The sequence below is a fragment of the Macaca thibetana genome, chromosome 20, assembly GCF_024542745.1.
Source record: "Macaca thibetana thibetana isolate TM-01 chromosome 20, ASM2454274v1, whole genome shotgun sequence".
NCBI classification, from domain to species: Eukaryota; Metazoa; Chordata; class Mammalia; order Primates; family Cercopithecidae; genus Macaca; species Macaca thibetana.
The window spans coordinates 63346001-63364658 of record NC_065597.1 but is presented as its reverse complement, the minus strand read 5'-3'; the positions used below and the strand labels follow the sequence as shown (position 1 = coordinate 63364658).

The following is an 18658-nucleotide window of genomic DNA, read 5'->3' as shown; positions in this document are numbered from 1 at the left end:
TGTTCCTTATTATGAGATGAGAAAGCAAGCTCATTGGTGGAATGGAAAAGTTGTCATTTTTTTTGGCAGTAAAAAGGGAGAGCTAATTGCATAAGGGCAGGCTATTTGAAAACAGGAATGAGTGAGAAAGCGACTCTGGAAAACAAATTATGGCTGTCTCTTCATGATTGGAACAAAGATTTGCTGGCTCCATAGCATCTTCCTTGTTGATTTTCTTTGGAGCAGTGAATCTGAGAACCTGGTAATTAGAAGGAAGAAAATAAGATTCTCTTTCTTTGATTCTTTCTTTTGTCTCCAAACTATCTTATCCTTCCCATGCATCAAGATTTTGAATTTGCTATAAAGCAGTCTAAAAATCTGTTGGCATCTCAGGGTGGAAACATAGTGTATCTTATGCTTCGTTTTTTCATTCATTCATTCATTCATTCATTCATTCATTCATTCAGTGTGTTAATTCAGTGCCTACATGTGCTGGGTTCTTGACCAGGCTGCAGTGTGTCATGGTGAACAGGTGAGTGTGGTAAGCACATATAGAGCTCTCTGAGCTCACAAGGAGAGTTCCAATCTGCAGATAACCAGCGTGGAGTCATTACAGGCTGAGGAATGTGAAACGTAGAGGGTTGCATTGGAGACACTGTTTAGTTCTGGTGGTCTGGGAAGGTGCCTCCTAGGAATTCATATTTTGGCTGAGTCTCAGGTGAGAAGAGCTAACCTTACAGAGAGGCTGAGGAAGAGGAGAAGGGAGCTGTAGCTTACAATAATACTTGCTTCACAGATTGTTTGAGGATTTACTGTGAGACCGTGAAGTCCTTGGCACATATAATTGTACAACACATGCTGGCCACTCCCCTTGCCTTTGCTGATTTTTTTGAATAGGGCAATCAGAGGCTGGTTGTCATGAGGTAGATAAGGAAGAAATCAAGGTTTACGGAAGCCAAGTGACTTCTCAAACCATCAGAGGAAACCCAGGATTAGAACGCAAAACGTCTGCATTTCCAGCTGTTCCTAAGAGCTTAGGTACTTGGCCCAGAGTCTGGAGGCTGACCTGTGTACCCAGAGATGGAAAAGGACCTGGGACTTCCTAGGGGCAAAGCCTCCTAAGTCATCCTGCAGCAGCAACAGCAAAATAAAATCAGAAAACCCCCAAGCTTTAAGGAGGCTCAAGGTTTTAGACCCAGTTGTACATCGTATATGTCTGCTTTGGAGCTATTGAGCCCTTTCAGACTTTCTTCACCCATCAGAGGTCCGTTTACCAGCTAAGGCTCTTGAGTATGAATAGGGTTACTTCATTTTCTGGGCATCCCAGAGGCAAGATGTGAAGAACGGAGACTTTGTAGTGGGAGGCAGTATAGCTTAGCAGTTAGAAGTGTAGGCTCTGGAGCCAGACCACCTGCATTTGAACTCCACCTATTCTACTTACTAGCCAAATGACCTTGGGCAAGTTACTTTTATGGAGTATATATTGCTGTATGTGAAACTACCCCAAAACTTGATGGCTTTAAAAAAATGGCTATTTTTTAATCTCTCATGATTCTGTGGGCTGACCGAGCTCAGCTGGGTGGTTCTTCTGCATCATGTGGTGTCGACCAGGGCTTGACTGAGTTGGACATCCAAGATAGCGCTCTCATTTGTCTGGCAGTTGGTGCTGGCAGCCCACCGGGACCTCAGATGGGATTATTGATCAGAATACCTCGTATGGCTTCTCCACCTGGAGAAAGCCTGAGCACCTGAAGTCACTGAGAGGCTGCTGAGTAGACTGAGATTTGGTTTGGGCTCCTGACATCTTTACTTCCTCTGTGTTTATTTACAGTGATCTCTCTTGTCCTTGCCCATGAAATCGGGAGCACACCTCTCCCCACCCACTGTGGAAGAGCTTTGTGGAGTGGGCAGCCTTTGATGATACTGGTGGTGGTGGTATCATTCTTGCACACCCCTCAGGACTAGAAGTGAGGGCAGCTGCAACGATGAAAGGGTTCCCTGTTCATCTTCAGTGCCCCCTTACCCGGACCCTTATTGTGCTATTGGGAGGAGGTGTAATTTTTTTTCTATGGCTCTGGCAAATTGGCTGATTTTCTTTTTCTCTCCCTCTTCTGTCTTTCCTTTTTATTTAAATAAATATTTATTCAGCACATAATGGATACTTTTCATTCTTTTTGGCGGAACCTCTAGTGTCTTCCCAGGTTTGAGGACTTGCCAGTCAAAGTGGCAGGGTGGACCTGTGTCAGAGTTCCACATGGCACTGGGGTCAGAGTTTCATGACTAGGGAGAAAGCTGTTGTCCTGGCCTGTACCTGCTCCCCACCTCCCCCAACAACCCAGGAAATCCTGAGTCAGGTGAGATGATGGAAACTTCTTTGCTGATGCAGCCCAGAAGTGGATTCCCCGTTGGTCTCATCTACCATTTCACATCCTTGTGTGTACAGCACCAAGGGTGTTTGCTCCGGCGTGATTCAGGAATCCTGGCTGCTCTGTTGCTCTAGTAACAGGATCTGCCTTTCCTTGCACCTGAAGACTGCCGTGTGAGTGCCCAGACCACAGGCATAGGGTGAGCTGCCTTCTCTGCAGGGTCAGGGAGAGGCGAATGGAGATAGCCATGTTGCTGATGGCTGCTTTATGCCCCCTATCGAGGGTAAACTAAAGAGAAGCCTGCATCCCAGGGATGTGTTCTCCAAGATTCCCCAGACTTCAGGAGGTCACAGGGGATGTTTGTGGCCAGTATCAGTAGAAAGTTGATTTTTCTTACAAAATAATCTCTTCTCCACACTCTTTATTGCCAGAATATAAAATAAAATCAGCTCTCTAAAGGGCTGCTGTCAAGTCTAGCTAATATCTGGCTGCAGTCTTGAAAAACAGTGAGAAAAGACAAAATTTGATGTTGAGTAAGCTCGGCCTTTAATTATTATCATGCATTTGCTACAGTGCCTGGCCTTGTTATCAAGTTATGTTCCATGGAGGTTAGAAAGTTCCCAAATTCTTTTTCCAAGCAGCCTCCCTGGTACTCATGTAGGCACACAAAATCTCCTGGTTTACTGATCCCAATAATGCCACGTAATTAGAAGAAAAGCCTCTAAGTCAGAAGGATTGAACAACTCCTGGGTACACATATCCACTCTTCAAAATGTTCCCTGAAAATCACCACCCCTGAAGGGAAACTTTTACCTACATAAAAGATACCTTGTTCCAGAATTTGTCATTTTTGAAGAAGCCCTTTGTTTTCTATAATTGTAGATTAATGTCTGTCCATAAAAAATCTGCCTTGTGTTTAACCTTGGTCCTTTTGGTTGCCTTCTGCCTGTGCTCTGTGGGGTAGATACAGCAAGACGCTCTTGTGATTGAGTTTCATGGGTGCAAACTCTGTTCACTTCCATTTGGAAATGAGGCTGCATTTAAAGGCGGTGGCGATTGTGTGTAGCAGTGGAGCTGGTGTCCTGATGGCCTGTGAGTCCCCCTCCAGCCTGCTCACTTGATCCCCATAGCATGTCCAGAAGAGCCTTTCCCAGCCTCACTGCTGAGGGGGAAACCCAGAGAAGAGGAGTGACCTGCTGGCGTCCTGGCCATTTTTTTTTTTTTTTTTTTTTTTTCCTGAGACGGAGTCTCACTCTGTCGCCCAGGCTGGAGTGCAGTGGCCGGATCTCAGCTCACTGCAAGCTCCGCCTCCCCAGTTTACACCATTCTCCTGCCTCAGCCTCCCAAGTAGCTGGGACTACAGGCGCCTGCCACCTTGCCTGGCTAGTTTTTTGTATTTTTTTTTTTAGTAGAGACGGGGTTTCACCGTGTTAGCCAGGATGGTCTCGATCTGACCTCGTGATCTGCCCGTCTCGGCCTCCCAAAGTGCTGGAATTACAGGCTTGAGCCACTGCGCCTGGTGTCCTGGCCATTTCTACTGGGCTCCACATGGATGTAAAAGGGGAGAATGGGTGTTGTCTAGAAGGTGACATGGCTTTAGAACCCTTTCTTTGCCCTTTTCCGTCCCTGATGCATAACTGTTTGGAAGGCACTGTCTCTGCCACCTTGCTTTCTGGATTTGAGTGACACGCATGGAGTGGGATGAGGTGGAAAGGGTATATGATTACTTAATAATGTGATATGCACTTAAATTAATATATATCTGCTTATGATTATGCAGTTAATATGTCTTCATTGTAGAAGGTACGGAAAAGTTCAAAATAGAAAATACAAATTCTCTTAATTTTTTTTTTTTGAAACAGGGTCATGCTCTGTCACCCAGGTTAGGGTGCAGTGGTGTGATCATGGGTCACTGCAGCCTTGAACTGCAGGACTCAAGTGATGCTCCCACGTCAGCCTCTGGAGTAGGTGGGACTACAGGCTTGTGCCACCATGCCTGGCTAATGTATTTTTCCATTATTTTTAGGAGAGACACGGTCTTGCTGTGTTGCCCAGGCTCGTCTTGAACTCCTGGGCTCAAGCAATCTGCCCACCTCGGCCTCCCAAAGTGTTGGAGTTACAGGCATGAGCCACTTCACCCAGCCTCCACTGCTGACTGAAGGAGAGCCTTCTAATGTGTCCTAACCTTCAGTTTCTTCATTTCTTCTTGAAGCCTTCAAGACTACTTCAATCTTACTTTCTTTTTTCACCTTTTAGCTGACTTTTCCTGTTTGCTGAGGGTTTATAGCAGAAAAGCTTTGAAGTTGGACAGATCCATTTCCTAAATGTGTGACCTTGGGCAAGTTTTACAGCCTCCCTGAGCCTCGGTTTCCTCATCTGTAAAGTGGGGAGAATAATACCTGTCCTCAAGTTCACTGTGAAGCTTGCTGGGGATTGCGGGTAGTGTGGGAACCCCGAGAGGTGAAAGGCGTGAAGTCAGTGTCCTCTTTTTTCCCTTCACTACCCCTCACCCTTCTCTGTTCCACTTGGTTTCTCTTAGTCTTGATCCTCCTCCTTAAAATTCTAGCCAGTTTAATTTCTAGCAGATCAAAAAAAGAAGCTCATTCCCTGGGTATGAGAAAAATATCAACATTTATTGAACGTCTACCACTACTGGGCATTTTGCTGTCTGCTTTACATAATAATTGCAATTCTTGTGACAGCTGTGAGAATCAGTTTCCTATCTGAGGGGTTGCTGAGGGTGGGTGGCTTACTGGGGGTCACGTGTACCTGTGAATGCCTGCCTGCCCTCACCCCCACCTCCACAGTGTGTGGTAAGGACCCCTAAGCGGTACTGCTGGTGGGCTCCACCATGCCACACAGTTTAGTTTCTCTCCTCTAGTCATCATATGGCCCTTCTGAGTCAGAAGGAGAAGCCGTATTCTGCTGCCTCAGATTGCTCATACATTACGAGGGGAAAGGATGGAGCCGTTGTGGGGGTGACTTTGGCCTTCTGTGTTTACCTACTGGGTGTGTCTGTGTGTGCGATGTTCATCATGGTGACAATGGATGTTTTTTGCATTGCACCTCAGATAACTTGCATCTCAGATCCTAATTAGGCCTTTACCGCTCCAAAATTACATGCTCTTACATGCCTGTGATTATCTCAATAGGATTATCCTTGTCCCTAAAGATAATTGAGATCTCTCATGGTGGCATATTTTTATTGCTGCAACATCCTCTCCAACCATCCCTCCACGCAGTCTCTTACTGTTTTCCAGTGACTGCTTTTACACTTCATTCTGAACAGGAAATACTCAGGGATCTCTGAGAGGCAGAATTAGTCTGTGATTATGCAAACCGTGGTAACCATTGTGCATTTTCTCTCCCCTCTCCCCCTTCTCCTGATGGTAGGTGCCTGGAGATTTGAGTCAAACGTCCGAAGACCAGAGTTTGTCGGATTTTGAAATGTAAGTCCATAGCCTGTGCTCACAAGGGATCCTTTGGAAACTGGACTCTGTTGTTGGCTTCTGTCCCAGAAGACCACAGAGGGAAACAGAAATTACTGTTCAGACCCACACCAGGTTGATGTGGTTCTTGTAGAGCTAGTAGGAGTCGTTCTCCTACAGCCTCAGTCTGGCCCTCAGATGTGTTTTATCTCCCCCTTGGGTATTTAAAAACTTTTTTTTTTTTTTCCTGGCTGACGTTTAGAAGCTGGAAGCTATCACATAAAAATACAAAATTCCTTTTTTTTCTTTAAAAATTAGACGTTTGTCCCTATGAGGCCACAGTCTGCTGGAGCTGAGTAAAAGCTGTCCCCTTTGCACAGGGCATGTGCTGTCCAATTGACCACAGTCCCGCTCTTTGCTGTTACCTGGAAGTGACCGACTTCACTCGTTGTATTATCTGTGTGGCCCTTGGGTTATTGGAAACAACAGTAGTCAGTGCCTTGGTTGGATTTTTGATTGGATTAGATTCAATTTGGTACCTCCACTGAGCACCCTTAGGGAGAGGTTAGTTGGTCATCAGACTTTTTTTTTTTTTTTGAGATGTAATCTCTCTCTGTCGCCCAGGCTGGAGTGCAGTGGCACGATCTCAGCTCATTGCACCCTCTGCCCACCAGGTTCAAGTGATTCTGCTGCCTCAGCCTTCCAAGTAGCTGGGATTATAGGCACACACCACCACACCTGGCTAATTTTTGTATTTTTTACTAGAGATGGGGTTTCACCCTGTTGACCAGCCTCATCTCAAACTCCTGACCTCAGGTGATCCACCCACCTCAGCCTCTCAAAGTGCTGGGATTACAGGCAGGAGCCACTGCACCCAGCTGATTTTTGTTCAGGATTTCTTAGGCTTTGGACAAACAGATCCTTTAGGCTGGTAAAGGAAATGGGATAAGTTCTCTCCTCTCTCATTCAGCTCTGGTGAGTTTAAGGTTCAACACCCCTTGGGAAGAAAAGCCTCTTCTCGAGCAGGCAGGGCTGGGCCTTGGAAAGAGCATTTCTTCAGAACCAGGCTGGCCTGCATTGAAATCTCAGGCATCATTCCAGCCATTTGACCTCACTGGGCCTCACTTTTCCTAATCTGTGAGGTGAAGGTCCTGATGTGAACCTTGCAGGGCTTGTGGTGGCAGTAAGAGTGAGGTTATGAAAGGCATGAGGGCATCACAGGGCTACTTGTGATGGGGCAACTGCTGAGGTCGGGGGTGGAGGTGGCCGTTAGGCTGATAGGGTGGAGAGGCTGAGGTTGGGTGAGAGGTGATGAATGAAAATCAAAGGTGAATTTGCCTGCCATGGGCTTGTGGGCAGGGGGAGCACAGCATGAAGAGGCTCCTGGAATGGCAGTCCAGTGGAGGGCAGCGGTGGGAAGAAACTGGGAAGACAGGAGAGAGCCACAGAGGGGAGTCCCAGACACGAGGCTGGAAGCACTCATTATTAAAGCAAGAATTCACCCAGGTCCTGCTGCAGGCAGGTGTCCAGGCAGGTCCCTGATAGAGGGGATCAATTAACCATGGTCCCTGCCCTCAAGTGGTCTCTGCCTGATCCAGGCAACGTTGTCTCTCCCCAGAGATTTGGAACCTCCCCCAACCAGTTTACTCATCTACACTAAATCCAGAGGGAGCAATGGCACCATTCCCCTCTCATCATAGAGACCGAAATCCTTCGTGGAGGTTGCGAGGAAGGCCCTCACTCATCTCTGGCTTCGTCCCCGGCCTTTGCCACTCCTCTCCCTGCATCAGCCTATCTGGCAGGTCCACTCCTCTAACCCACTTGGTCTTCTCCCTTTAGGGTTATTATTTTACCCGCTTAAACCACTTGTACACAGCATCGCCTCTGTGCTGGACACTGTTCTAACCTACTCAGTCCCTACAACAACCTTCAGAGATGGGTATCACCTCACAGATGATGAAATTGAGCTGGGATTCAAACCCAGGCAGTGCTGGTGTAGACTTAGTGCTCTTCACAAATGTTCATTCTCCTGCCTGAAGCACCATTTCTCATCCTCAACCTCCCTTCCCCAACTTGGCTAAGTCTAACTATCCCTTAAAGCCTGGCCCAAACATTGCTTCTGCAAAGAAGCCTTCTCTGGTGTCCCACACCAAAGCAGGCCCTGGAAGTCACTCTCCTTAGATCCAGTGTTCCTTGGTGGCACTTACAATAATAGTAAATAATTTATCTGTAACAGCTGTTGGCATATCTACACCTGACAACAAAGCTTCAGAACATATGATGTAAAAAAATCAACAGAAATGAAAGGAGAAACAAACAGCTCTACAATAAGAGTTGACCTCAGTACCCCACTTTTAGTAATGGATAGGATAACTAGATAGGAGATCAGTAAGGGGATAGAGGATTTGAACAACATGAGAAACCAATTAGATATAACAGGCTTATATAGAACATTCCCCAAATAGCGGAATGCACATTCTTCTCAAGTGCACATAACTTTCCAGGAAAGACCATATGTTAGGCCACAAAACCAGTCTCAATAAATTTTTTAAAATTGAAATTATCTAAAGTATCTTCCTTGACCACAAAAGAGTTAAAAAAAAAAAATTTTTTTTTTTTGAGATGGAGTTTCACTCTGTTGCCCAGGCTGGAGTGCAGTTGTGTGATCTCGGCTCGCTGCAACCTCTGCCTCCAGGTTCAAGTGATTCTCCTGCCTCAGCCTCACAAGTAGCTGGGACTATAGGCACGTGCCACCATGCCCAGCTAATTTTTGTATTTTTAGTAGAGATAGGGTTTCACCATCTTGACCAGTCTAGTCTCGAACTCTTGACCTCAGATGATCTGCCTACCTCAGCCTCCCAAAGTGCTGTGATTACAGGTGTGAGCCCCTGTACCCAGCCCACAACAGAGTAAATTTTATGGAGATTTGTCTGTCTCCCATGTTAAAACTGAATGCTCCATGAAGAAAGGGCTATGTCTGCATTTTTTATTGCTCTATCTCCAGTATCCAGAGTAGCTTCTCAATAAATACTTGTTTAATGAATGAGTGAAGGAACAAAAGCATGAACAAATGAACTAACACCTAGGAGGGAGATGGTCACGTAAACAATCAATTCTGATACAGTGTGGTCAATGCACTGAAAGAGAGAACCATCTAACCCAGACTGGGGTATCCTCGCTCTAACCCTGGGAGGTCGTCCAGTCCTCACCAATCCAGAAAAGTTAATAAAAACCAGAGTGCTAGTTATATTTCTGCCTTTGTAGCCTGACACAGAAATGAAAGGAGAATGTTCTAGGCACTAGTACAATTTCAGGGACCTTTCCAGGAGGAAAGTGATTAGATACACAAACCAGTTTTGATGGCTCAGAATTGCAAGGTTCGAATTGCATTGAGCCCTGGGGAAGTGGTCAGTGGGGTTTAATTTACCCCTCAAAGGAGGCCGGCTTCTCAGCTCAGAGATGAGAAGAAATGCTGTTTCAGGAGAGACCCATTACCTGAAGGGTTATTTTCATTGTGAAAATGAAATGGTCTTTACTCTAGAGGTTGTGAGAACATTGAGTCGTGGAATCTTCCATCACCGGTGTCTCAAATTGTGTTCCAAACCCAGAAGGCTGGCGAGTTTTTATGAGCTGCTCTTTACAGAGAAGGAGAGTTCAGGAGAAAGCATTTAGCCCTGGAACAGCTCTAATTAGAGGCGAAGGCTGGGACCTTACAGCCCTTCCAGAATGGTGCAGTGCCGTTTTGATAATTACTACAATTGATCTTGAAGTTTCAGGGACAGTCAGCTTATTAGCTCTGTGTAATTTGGATCCAGCCAGGTACAAATGTGATAGTGACTTACAAGTTAAGTTTAAAGTCATCACATAAGACAAAACAATCACAAAACCAAAGTATCTCTTACAAATAGCCCATGTGAGCTGAGAAATAAATGATTTTACTATAGGTAAAAGCATGGAACCGTTCATGGCAGGTACTCAGTAAATTATTTTGCATTTGACTTTAAACCTCGGTGTACTGGACCTATATACACAGTGTTTTTGGAAAAGTTGAAAGAGAGGTATTTGTACCCATCAGCCTGGTTTTCTAACTTGTCATTTTCTCTCGTTCCTCCTTCCTCCCATCCTAAACAGCTGTCACCCTTGTTGCCATGAGTGTTGGTCTCCTGATCTCATTTGTGGAGTCTGATCTTAAAATGGGCTCAGGGTCTAAAGTCAGCTCAGTAAGGAGGCAGCGTGACTGCTGGGTACTCCAGAAACGCTGAGCATTGCTGTGTGACCTCCTGTGATCGCGTCCTTGGGGCTTCCGGTTATTATCTTCATTTTCAGATGTGGAGACTGAGGTTCAGATACATTATGGGCCAGATCACTCCGTAAGAACTGAAGGGAGATCTTTCTCATTCCAGAGTACGGGGGAGGGGTGTGTGTGTGTGTGTGTGTGTGTGTGTGTGTGTGTGTGTGTGTGTGTGTGTATATATGGAGAGGGAGAGACACAGGCTCAGTGATAAGACTTAAACTTGTCCTTTAGCTTGCCATCAGGTGGGATGTTAAGTTGTCATAAATTGCTTGTGCATAATACCTCGTAGAGGAGAAAATTGTCTCCTTGCCTCTTTTGTATTTGTTATTGTTTTGTAAGTTAAAATGTCCAATGTTGGTCTCTCTCTCTTTTGGTTATAGATCAAACCGGGCGCTGATCAATGTCTGGATCCCCTCCGTGTTTCTCCGGGGCAAGGCAGCAAATGCATTCCACGTGTATCAGGTGAGTGCCTGGTTTTCAGGTGGACATCACAGCCGGGTGGAAAGACGCCCATTTGTCATGCTGTGGTGCTTTGCCTCTTGGTGGTGGGACAGTATGATTAGGAAGCCATGGCCCTCCATACACCCACATCGTAACTGCCCGGAGGCCTTATGTAAGAAGTCTGTGGCTTTCTGTGGGCAGGAGGATACAGTGGGCCTCTTCGTGCCAGTCAGGCTCGTATTGTGGCTGCTGTGGAATCTCAGCTCGGACTGCATGAGCAGAAACGGAGATGTGTTGGCTTGTATTGCATCTGAAAAGTCCAGTGGTAGGTCGGGCCTTGGGCATGGCTGGACCTGCCACCAGGAACCTGCTGCCGTCTCTTGTATCTGCTGCTTGGTGACCCTCTCAGGCCAGCTGTCTGTGGGTTGACAGGATGACCCCAGCAGCGCCAGGTTCTCAGCCCGTCTGGATGGGCGCGTCTCACTGGTCTGTCCTGGATCTTGAGCCTCTTCCTACACCTTGAGGTTGGGTGATGGACTCTGTGACTGGCCTGGGTCGGTTCGTGTGACCACCACTGGCCCCAGGGTGGACATTTACCTCACCTGACCACATGTCTGAGAGTGGGGAGAGGAGATTCCCCAAATGAGAGCCAGAGAATTCTTTCCAAAAGAAGGGGCAACCGACGCTTGACAAGCAGGACCTGTGAACGTCACCTCTGCTTTCTTGGGGTTAGCGATAGCCGCACCCAGGTGGGCATTGAGTGTCTGGGGCAGCGAGATGTGTGTCTGTTGAGGAGGTGATTTTACCCAATCAAGGGGACTCCGGTTCTCCATCTCCTCTCTGATTTTCTGAAGCTTCTTTTAGCCCTGCCCACATCTCATCTGCATGTCTGTCTTCCTTCTCTTCCTCTCTCTTACCATGAACTCTGATTTCCAGGCTTTTGTGCACCCTTGTTCTGGGACTGCTTTGTTCTCGGTACTGAGCCCCAGCTGCTTCCTGCTTCTCCTGTCTGCTTGTGCTAAAATAATTGTCTTTAGGTTTTGTTTTATTCCCCATGAGCTCTCTGCAAAGCCTTGGATTTTGTAGCCATTTTTCTTAGTGAGTAATTGACTTATTGAAGAAATTTTCTTGGCTATTAAGGTATTTTTTCCCCAAAGAGTGGGGTGTTGAAGAAAGGACACTGAACTTGAAAGCAGAATCCCTGGTTTAACACTATGACCTTAGATGAGTCTTAGTTTCTTCAGCTGTAAAATGGAGACAGTAATCTATCTTGTAAAACTGTTTGGAGATTAGAAATACCTGGCGTGCAGTAAACGCTCTATTCATTTCTCCCTTCCCAGATGACCGCTGGGCTTGGTCTCGGGTCTAAGCATAGTATGCACATCTTACTGGAACTCTTAGGGACAGATGAGCTAGACTTTGGCATGAGAAGGTTGTTTTAGTTGACATGTTCAGCTGGGCAACAGTCGTAGGAGAATCTTGAGTGTTTATGTTGTTCTCAGCTCCGGTTTAAAGAGAGAATTAGATATTATAGATTTTCAAAAATCCTCTTCTCTTTCTTTCTCCTTTTATCCCCCCCAAACCCAACTGCCTTATTTGACCCTTCAAGTTCTGCTTTGTGGTCATCAGAGAGCTGGAAGGTGCAGCCTGGAGGATGAAAACAGTGCAGCAGATGGCTTTATTTTAGAACAAAATTAAAACATGTTATCACTTGAGAGGTTTCCTTGACCTTTCAGTTTTGACTTTTCCCTCCTCTCACCCCATGAAGCAACTTGGCAATTTTTAGCTCCTGAAAGTCAGCTATGAAATGAGAGGGACCTCAGCAAATATGCCGTTGCCTGGGAGATGGTTTCCGCAATGGCCACCGTGGCAGTGAAGCCACTCTCTCCCCATCCTTCGCTGTGTGAAGCTCTCATGGGCGCAGCCCTGCTTCCAGCCAGTGCCAGGCCTGGCCGCTCCGCATCACTGGGAGCAACTTCATTCCACGCCTCTGGCCTTCTGTAGCCTTCCCTGGTGCTGGGGTGTGTGAAGTGGCGTCTCTTCCATGCAATTATTTTTCTCTTTTTAGCAAATGATGCTTCTGATTGGTGCCTGCAGAGCAAAATCAGAGCATCTGTTTGGAAGCATTTTAGAAAGCTTTTATTGCCATGTTTTTACTTTATATAAATGATATTGCATAAAAGGTGACTCATTTAAAAGACTGGTACTGTTAAAGAGTACTTATTTTAGAATTAAAAAAGTATGCTGGCCGTGCATGGTGGCTCATGCCTGTAATCCCAGCAGTTTGGGAGGCTGAGGCGGGCAGATCACCTGAGGTCAGGAGTTTGAGACCAGCCTATCCAACTTAGTGAAACCCCATCTCTAATAAAAATATAAAAATTAGCTGACCGTGGTGGTGGGCATCTGTAATCCCAGCTACTTGGGAGGCTGAGACAGGAGAATCGCTTGAACCCAGAGGCAGAGGTTGTAGTGAGCCAAGATTGCGCCACCGCACTCCAACCTGGGTGACAAGAATGAGACTCTGCCTCAAAAAGATATGAGATAATTTCTAGAGAAACATCTAAAAAAGAATGATAGAGGTAAAAAAAACACACACATCAGGATCAATGAAAATGTAAACTAAGAGTTTAAAAGGAAAAAGCAGAAAGTGTATATACGTATCATGAGATTCTACACTGTTGCGCTCATTGATTTATAAACTTCCCGTGGGCTTCCTGGCAGCCAGTGTGAGAGAGAAATGTGGTTATTTGGATAATTCTGTTGCTAATGATCATAAAATATGTTAATTCTTCAAAAGAAGCTCTAAAAGAAATTTCCACACAAGGTTTGAGATTAAACAATAAAAAAGGATAGAGGAGACAATTGCCAACTACATTCCCGTGACAGCCACTGTCTAGTTTTGGAAGATTTCCCTTGAACGAAAACAAGGACATAACCCCAAAGTGAGCATAAATTTGACTGGAGAGCCAAGACATAGAGCTTTCTCAGTAGAGCTCTGCCCCCCGTTACTGGAGCTACGCTATCCGTACCAGAGCTCCTAGCCGTGTGTGGCTCTTGAGATTTATATTAATTAAAATGAGATTTATATTAATTAAAATGGCCACGCCTGTAATGCCAGCACTTTGGGAGGTCAAGGAGGGCAGATCACGAGGTCAGGAGTTCGAGACCATCCTGGCCAACATGGTGAAACCCCGTCTCTACTAAAAATACAAAAATTAGCTAGGTGTGGTGGTGGGTACCTGTAATCCCAGCTACTTGGGAGGCTGAGGCAGGACAATCGCTTGAACCTGGGAGGCGGAGGTTGCAGTGAGCTAAGATCACACCACTGCACTCCAGCCTGGGAGACAGAGCGAGACCGTCTAAAAGAAAAAGAAAAAGAAAGAAAGAAAACGAAAGATTTGACTGGTCAGTTGCACCACATTTCACATGCTGAGCAGCCACACATGGCTGGTGGCTTCTGTTCTGGACAGCACAGATCTGGAACATTTATCCCGTACACAGAGGTCTGCAGGGCGGCTGCCTTGGAACAAGCCCTCCCAGCGTATGGGACGGCAAGATGGTGTCTTTGTGCCAAGTCAGGATTTAGAAGGACCACACTGGCCATGAAAGGGCACATCATGCAGGGATAAGGGCCTCCCCTTTTCAGCTCTTCATGGCTTCCAGCTCCTTGGAGGAGAAAGTCTCTGTGTCACTTTCTTACCTCTCATGTGCCTCTGATCTTTCTTCTTAGGAAAAGCAGCAAGGCTGGGGTCAATGCCTTTGGCGGGCGACAGACTTGAGGTTAATTAGATTTGTTTTCTTTGTATTCATTTTTACATTTGCCTTCTAGTTATGACACAGAATTCTATTTTTCCATTTACCATGGTGATGTACAGTCCCCCTTTAAAATTATTTTAGGTAGAAAGGAAATGAGTCAGCTTAAAGAAAGCTACTAAACAAACAATCATGAAAACAGTGCAAAGTTTAGCATGATGCTCTGTGAATGATTGATATTTGGGTAACACCGACATAAAGGAACAGATAGACTGTGATTAACAAAAACCAGTATAATAACTAGTAGCCACCTCTCACTGGTTTGTGTGTTGTGTAATAGCTCATTCAACCCTTGTAGCCACTCTGTGGGGTAAGAAACTCTTACCCCATTTTATAGGTGAAGAATCAAAGATACAGGGAAGCATCTCATTTACTGACATGTTTTTAGCCCCCAAAGCAGTCTCTGACAAGGTCCCAGTCTGTAGAGATTCTATGTTACTGAATCAAGCTCTTTAAAAATCCTAAAAGCAGCTGCACATGATGGCATGTGTCTGTAGTCCCAGCAACTCCAGAGGCTGAGGTAGGAAAATTGCTTGAGCCCAGGAGATGGAGCCTGCCGTGAGCTGTGATCGCATCTGTGAATAGCCCCTGTATTTCAGCCTACACAACACAGTGAGACCCTGTCTCGCCAAAAGAAATGTAAAAATTGGCCGGGCGCGGTGGCTCACGCCTGTAATCCCAGCACTTTGGGAGGCCGAGGCGGGCGGATCACGAGGTCAGGAGATCGAGACCATCCTGGCTAACACGGTGAAACCCCGTCTCTACTAAAAATGCAAAAAATTAGCCGGGCGAGGCGGCGGGCACCTGTAGTCCCAGCTACTCGGGAGGCTGAGGCAGGAGAATGGCGTGAACCCGGGAGGCGGAGCTTGCAGTGAGCCGAGATCGCGCCATTGCACTCCAGCCTGGGCGACTAAGCGAGACTCTGTCTCAAAAATAAATAAATAAATAAATAAATAAATAAATAAATAAATGTAAAAATTAACCGGGCATGGTGGTGCATACCTATAGTCCCAGCTATTGGGGAGGCTGAGGCAGGAGGATTGCCTGAGCCCAGGATTTTGAGATTGCACTGAGCTATTATAATGCCACTGCCACTGTGGCCTGGGTGACAGAGCAGGACCCTTCTCAAACAAAACAAAACAAAACAAAACTAGAAGCAGCTGGGAGAGTCACCCTCATTCCAAAAGGTGGGGCCCAGCTCAACTAAGATCTCACCTGCATGGACAGCCACCTGCACCCCTGAGATGGTGTGCTAAGGGCAGGCCTGCAGCCAAGCCAGGACTTTTCCACAGGACCTCTCTGGGTCCACTGTGGTGCACACATTACCCAGAAAGCCTTCCCTATCCAAGAGCCATGCTGAGATGGTTTGCTTTGGAAAGTTGTCAGAGCGGGTGCTGGTTCACAGTGACTTATCTGGCCGTCCAGTATCTCAGGACATCTCGTTTGAGCAATGTCAGGGTCCCAGAACCTGCCTTGGGGTGGCTGCTTGAAAATATCCTCTGGCCGGGCACGGTGACTCACGCCTGTAATCCCAGCACTTTGGGAAGCCAAGGCGGGTGGATCACCTGAGGTCAGGAGTTCAAGACCAGCCTGGCCAACATGGTGAAACCCTGTCTCTACTAAAAATACAAAATTAGCCGAACTTGGTGGCATACATTATAATCCTAGCCACTCGAGAGACTGAGGCAGGACAATCTCTTGAACCTGGGAGGCAGAGGTTGCAGTGAGCCGAGATCATGCCATTGCACTCCAGCCTGGGCGACAAGAGCAAAGCTTCGTGTCAAAGAAAATAAAATGTCCTCCTACATGCCAAAGAAACTAAGGTAATTCCCCTGCTGTGTGCAGTCACAGATCCCCCACTACTTGTATTGTGGAAAAATCTGGTATTATATTTGGCACAGAGGATTCTAGCAAGAAGTGTTGTGCATTGTCAAGGTTGAATGCAAATTATTGAAAAAGTTTAGTGTTCCTATGTCCTGAGAGGGAGCTGAGGTGTGTTCTGCCACTAAAAATAAGAAATGGCAGCATTTGAATACTTTTCAGGACAAAGTAATATTTGAAGAGTTCCTGATTTTAAGTTTTTCATGCGTGAGTGCTTCTTACACATTACGCTCTGCTGATGCGTGGCTGCTGGCAGGCACTAGCCAGAGAAAAAATGATTAAGGAGTGTCAAATAAAATGGAAAACAAAATTAAACTCAACCCAGTACCTTGTTCTGCTGGGTTTTTCTCTTTCTCTCTCTCTCTCAACACACATTTTGGTTTGATTTTTCTGGCACTTCCATATGATTGAGTTAAATTTGTTGTTAGTTAATTTCTCGTTTATACCTTTGCAGATGTTTGGTCTTATTCCCCAAATACCCTGACTTCCAAACAGGTTTGAGATTCAGTGTCTGAATAGCCCACTCAAGTGTCTCTAAAGGTATGTTAGGTCTTAAAAAAGTTCACCTACTTGTTTTCTTCAACTGTTAAAGCCACCAGATTGGTATGAAGTCATACATCAGTGTACTTACCTGGGATCTTAGGTTTTTCCCTTTGAAAAGTACCTTCAGTGTGTTTGGAATCGGTCTTCCATGTGGGATAAATTTCAGCCTTTGCGTCTAGCCACCACAAACGCTGGCTGTTGTACAGTATTTCATTTGCACAACAGAACCAATTAGATCTCCTTTGTAAAGAGAGTTGCTTTGTTTCAGCAAAGCTTTTTTTTTTTTTTTTTTTTTTTGGGAGAAGAAGTCTCACTCTGTCGCCCAGGCTGGAGTGCAGGGGCGCTATCTCGGCTCACTGCAAGCTCCGCCTCCTGGATTCAAGCGATTCTCCTGCCTCCGCCTCCCGAGTAGCTGGGACTACAGGCGCCCACCACCATGTCCGGCTAATATTTTGTATTTTTAGTAGAGACGGGGTTTCACCATGTTAGCTAGGATGGTCTCTATCTCCTGACTTCGTGATCCACCCGCCTCGGCCTCCCAAAGCGCTGGGATTACAGGCGTGAGCCACCGTGCCCGGCTACGTTTTTTTTTCTTCTAGAATAAGTTCTGTTTCCTAGAGGCCACAGGGTGTTGTCTTGGCCTGGGGAATGACGGTATCCCAGGAAAACTTGTTCAGTATTTAAACTCTTCCCATCCCCCATCCTGCAGAACAAAATCATGTAGCCTGAGCGGTTATTATTACTACTTTGTTGGAGACGGGTCTCGCTTTGTCACCCAGGTTGGAGTGCAGTGGCACAGTCATGGCTCACTTTATTTAGCCTTGAACTTCCAGGCTCAAGCAGTCCTCCTGCCTCAGCCTCCTGAGTATCTGGAAGTATAGGCATGTACCACAATGCCCATATTTTTGAAGAGACAGGATCTCACTATGCTGCCCAGGCTGTTCTGTAACTCCTGGCCTCAAGTGTTCTTCCCTCTTGGGCCTCCCAAAGTGCTGGGATTATAGGTGCAAGCCACTGTGCCTGGCCTCTGGGGACTTTTAAAGGTTTAATCCAGCGAAGCATATTTATATATGTAATGCAGGGAAAGTGTGTTATTTTTCTATTAATAATAGATCACAGCGTCTTGGCGGGCTGCATGAGCTTCAGGTGGTTTGGAGGATGGTGATGCTTTTGGACTTCAGGCTTTGCGTTTCTCAGCTCTTCCTTTTCATCAGTGTTCTCTTAAGATAGCTTACCCCCTGGGCCCTCTAGTTTTCTTTTACCCACAGCTCTGTCTTTATGCTCGCTTCCTGTGTAGCTGTGCAGAGAGGGAAGAATTCATTGAGTAGAGAAAGATGAAATGGTTGGGCCGAGTACAGAAATGGGAACTGCAGCTGCAGTGGTGTGGGCTCTAAGAAGCCTCCGCCTTCGCAGATACCATTCCAAATTTAGGGGAGACAAGGACCCGTTCTAAGGCTGAAGCATTTCTCTCTTGCTCACACCTGGTCCTTCCTGTCACACCTGTTGTATGCCAGGTAGGCAGGAGAGCCGGCTGTGGACTGAGGCAGCCGTTGTCTGTTTGATTTGTGAGTTTCATCCCAGCCAGTGTGGGCTCCTGTGTTGCAGGTCAAGCCAGACCAGGGAGCACTTGCCCTTGTTCTTGCTGTCTCTCGAGAACTTTCCACCCTGGCATTCTGAGGATCACAGCACATGAACCCCTGGCCGTTCCTGGAATGCTTAGGGCTCCCAGGAAAGCCTGATGTAGGTGAAAACAGAAAGCAAAAGGCAAAATGCTCTCTCCTTCCTGCTGGACATATGTGTCACTGCTGTCCTCTCTCTGCTTTTATCTTTCCAAATAGGACGAATTTTAAAAATTTCCCTTCCAGTATAAAGCCTTTATTCATCCCAAAGCTGTTGATCAAGGGTCTGCTATA

General features: G+C 46.3%; 1 protein-coding gene across 4 annotated transcripts in view; it reads left to right on the top strand.

The window, feature by feature from the left end:
• Window positions 1-18658, top strand: part of SNX29 (sorting nexin 29) — a 586208-nt gene that overhangs the window by 407733 nt on the left and 159817 nt on the right. For all 4 annotated transcript variants that reach the window (XM_050774079.1, XM_050774080.1, XM_050774082.1 and 1 more), the window contains 2 exons: window positions 5739-5794; window positions 10448-10529. In XM_050774079.1, coding sequence (XP_050630036.1) covers window positions 5739-5794; window positions 10448-10529 — 138 coding nt within the window. The remainder of the gene's footprint in view (window positions 1-5738; window positions 5795-10447; window positions 10530-18658) is intronic.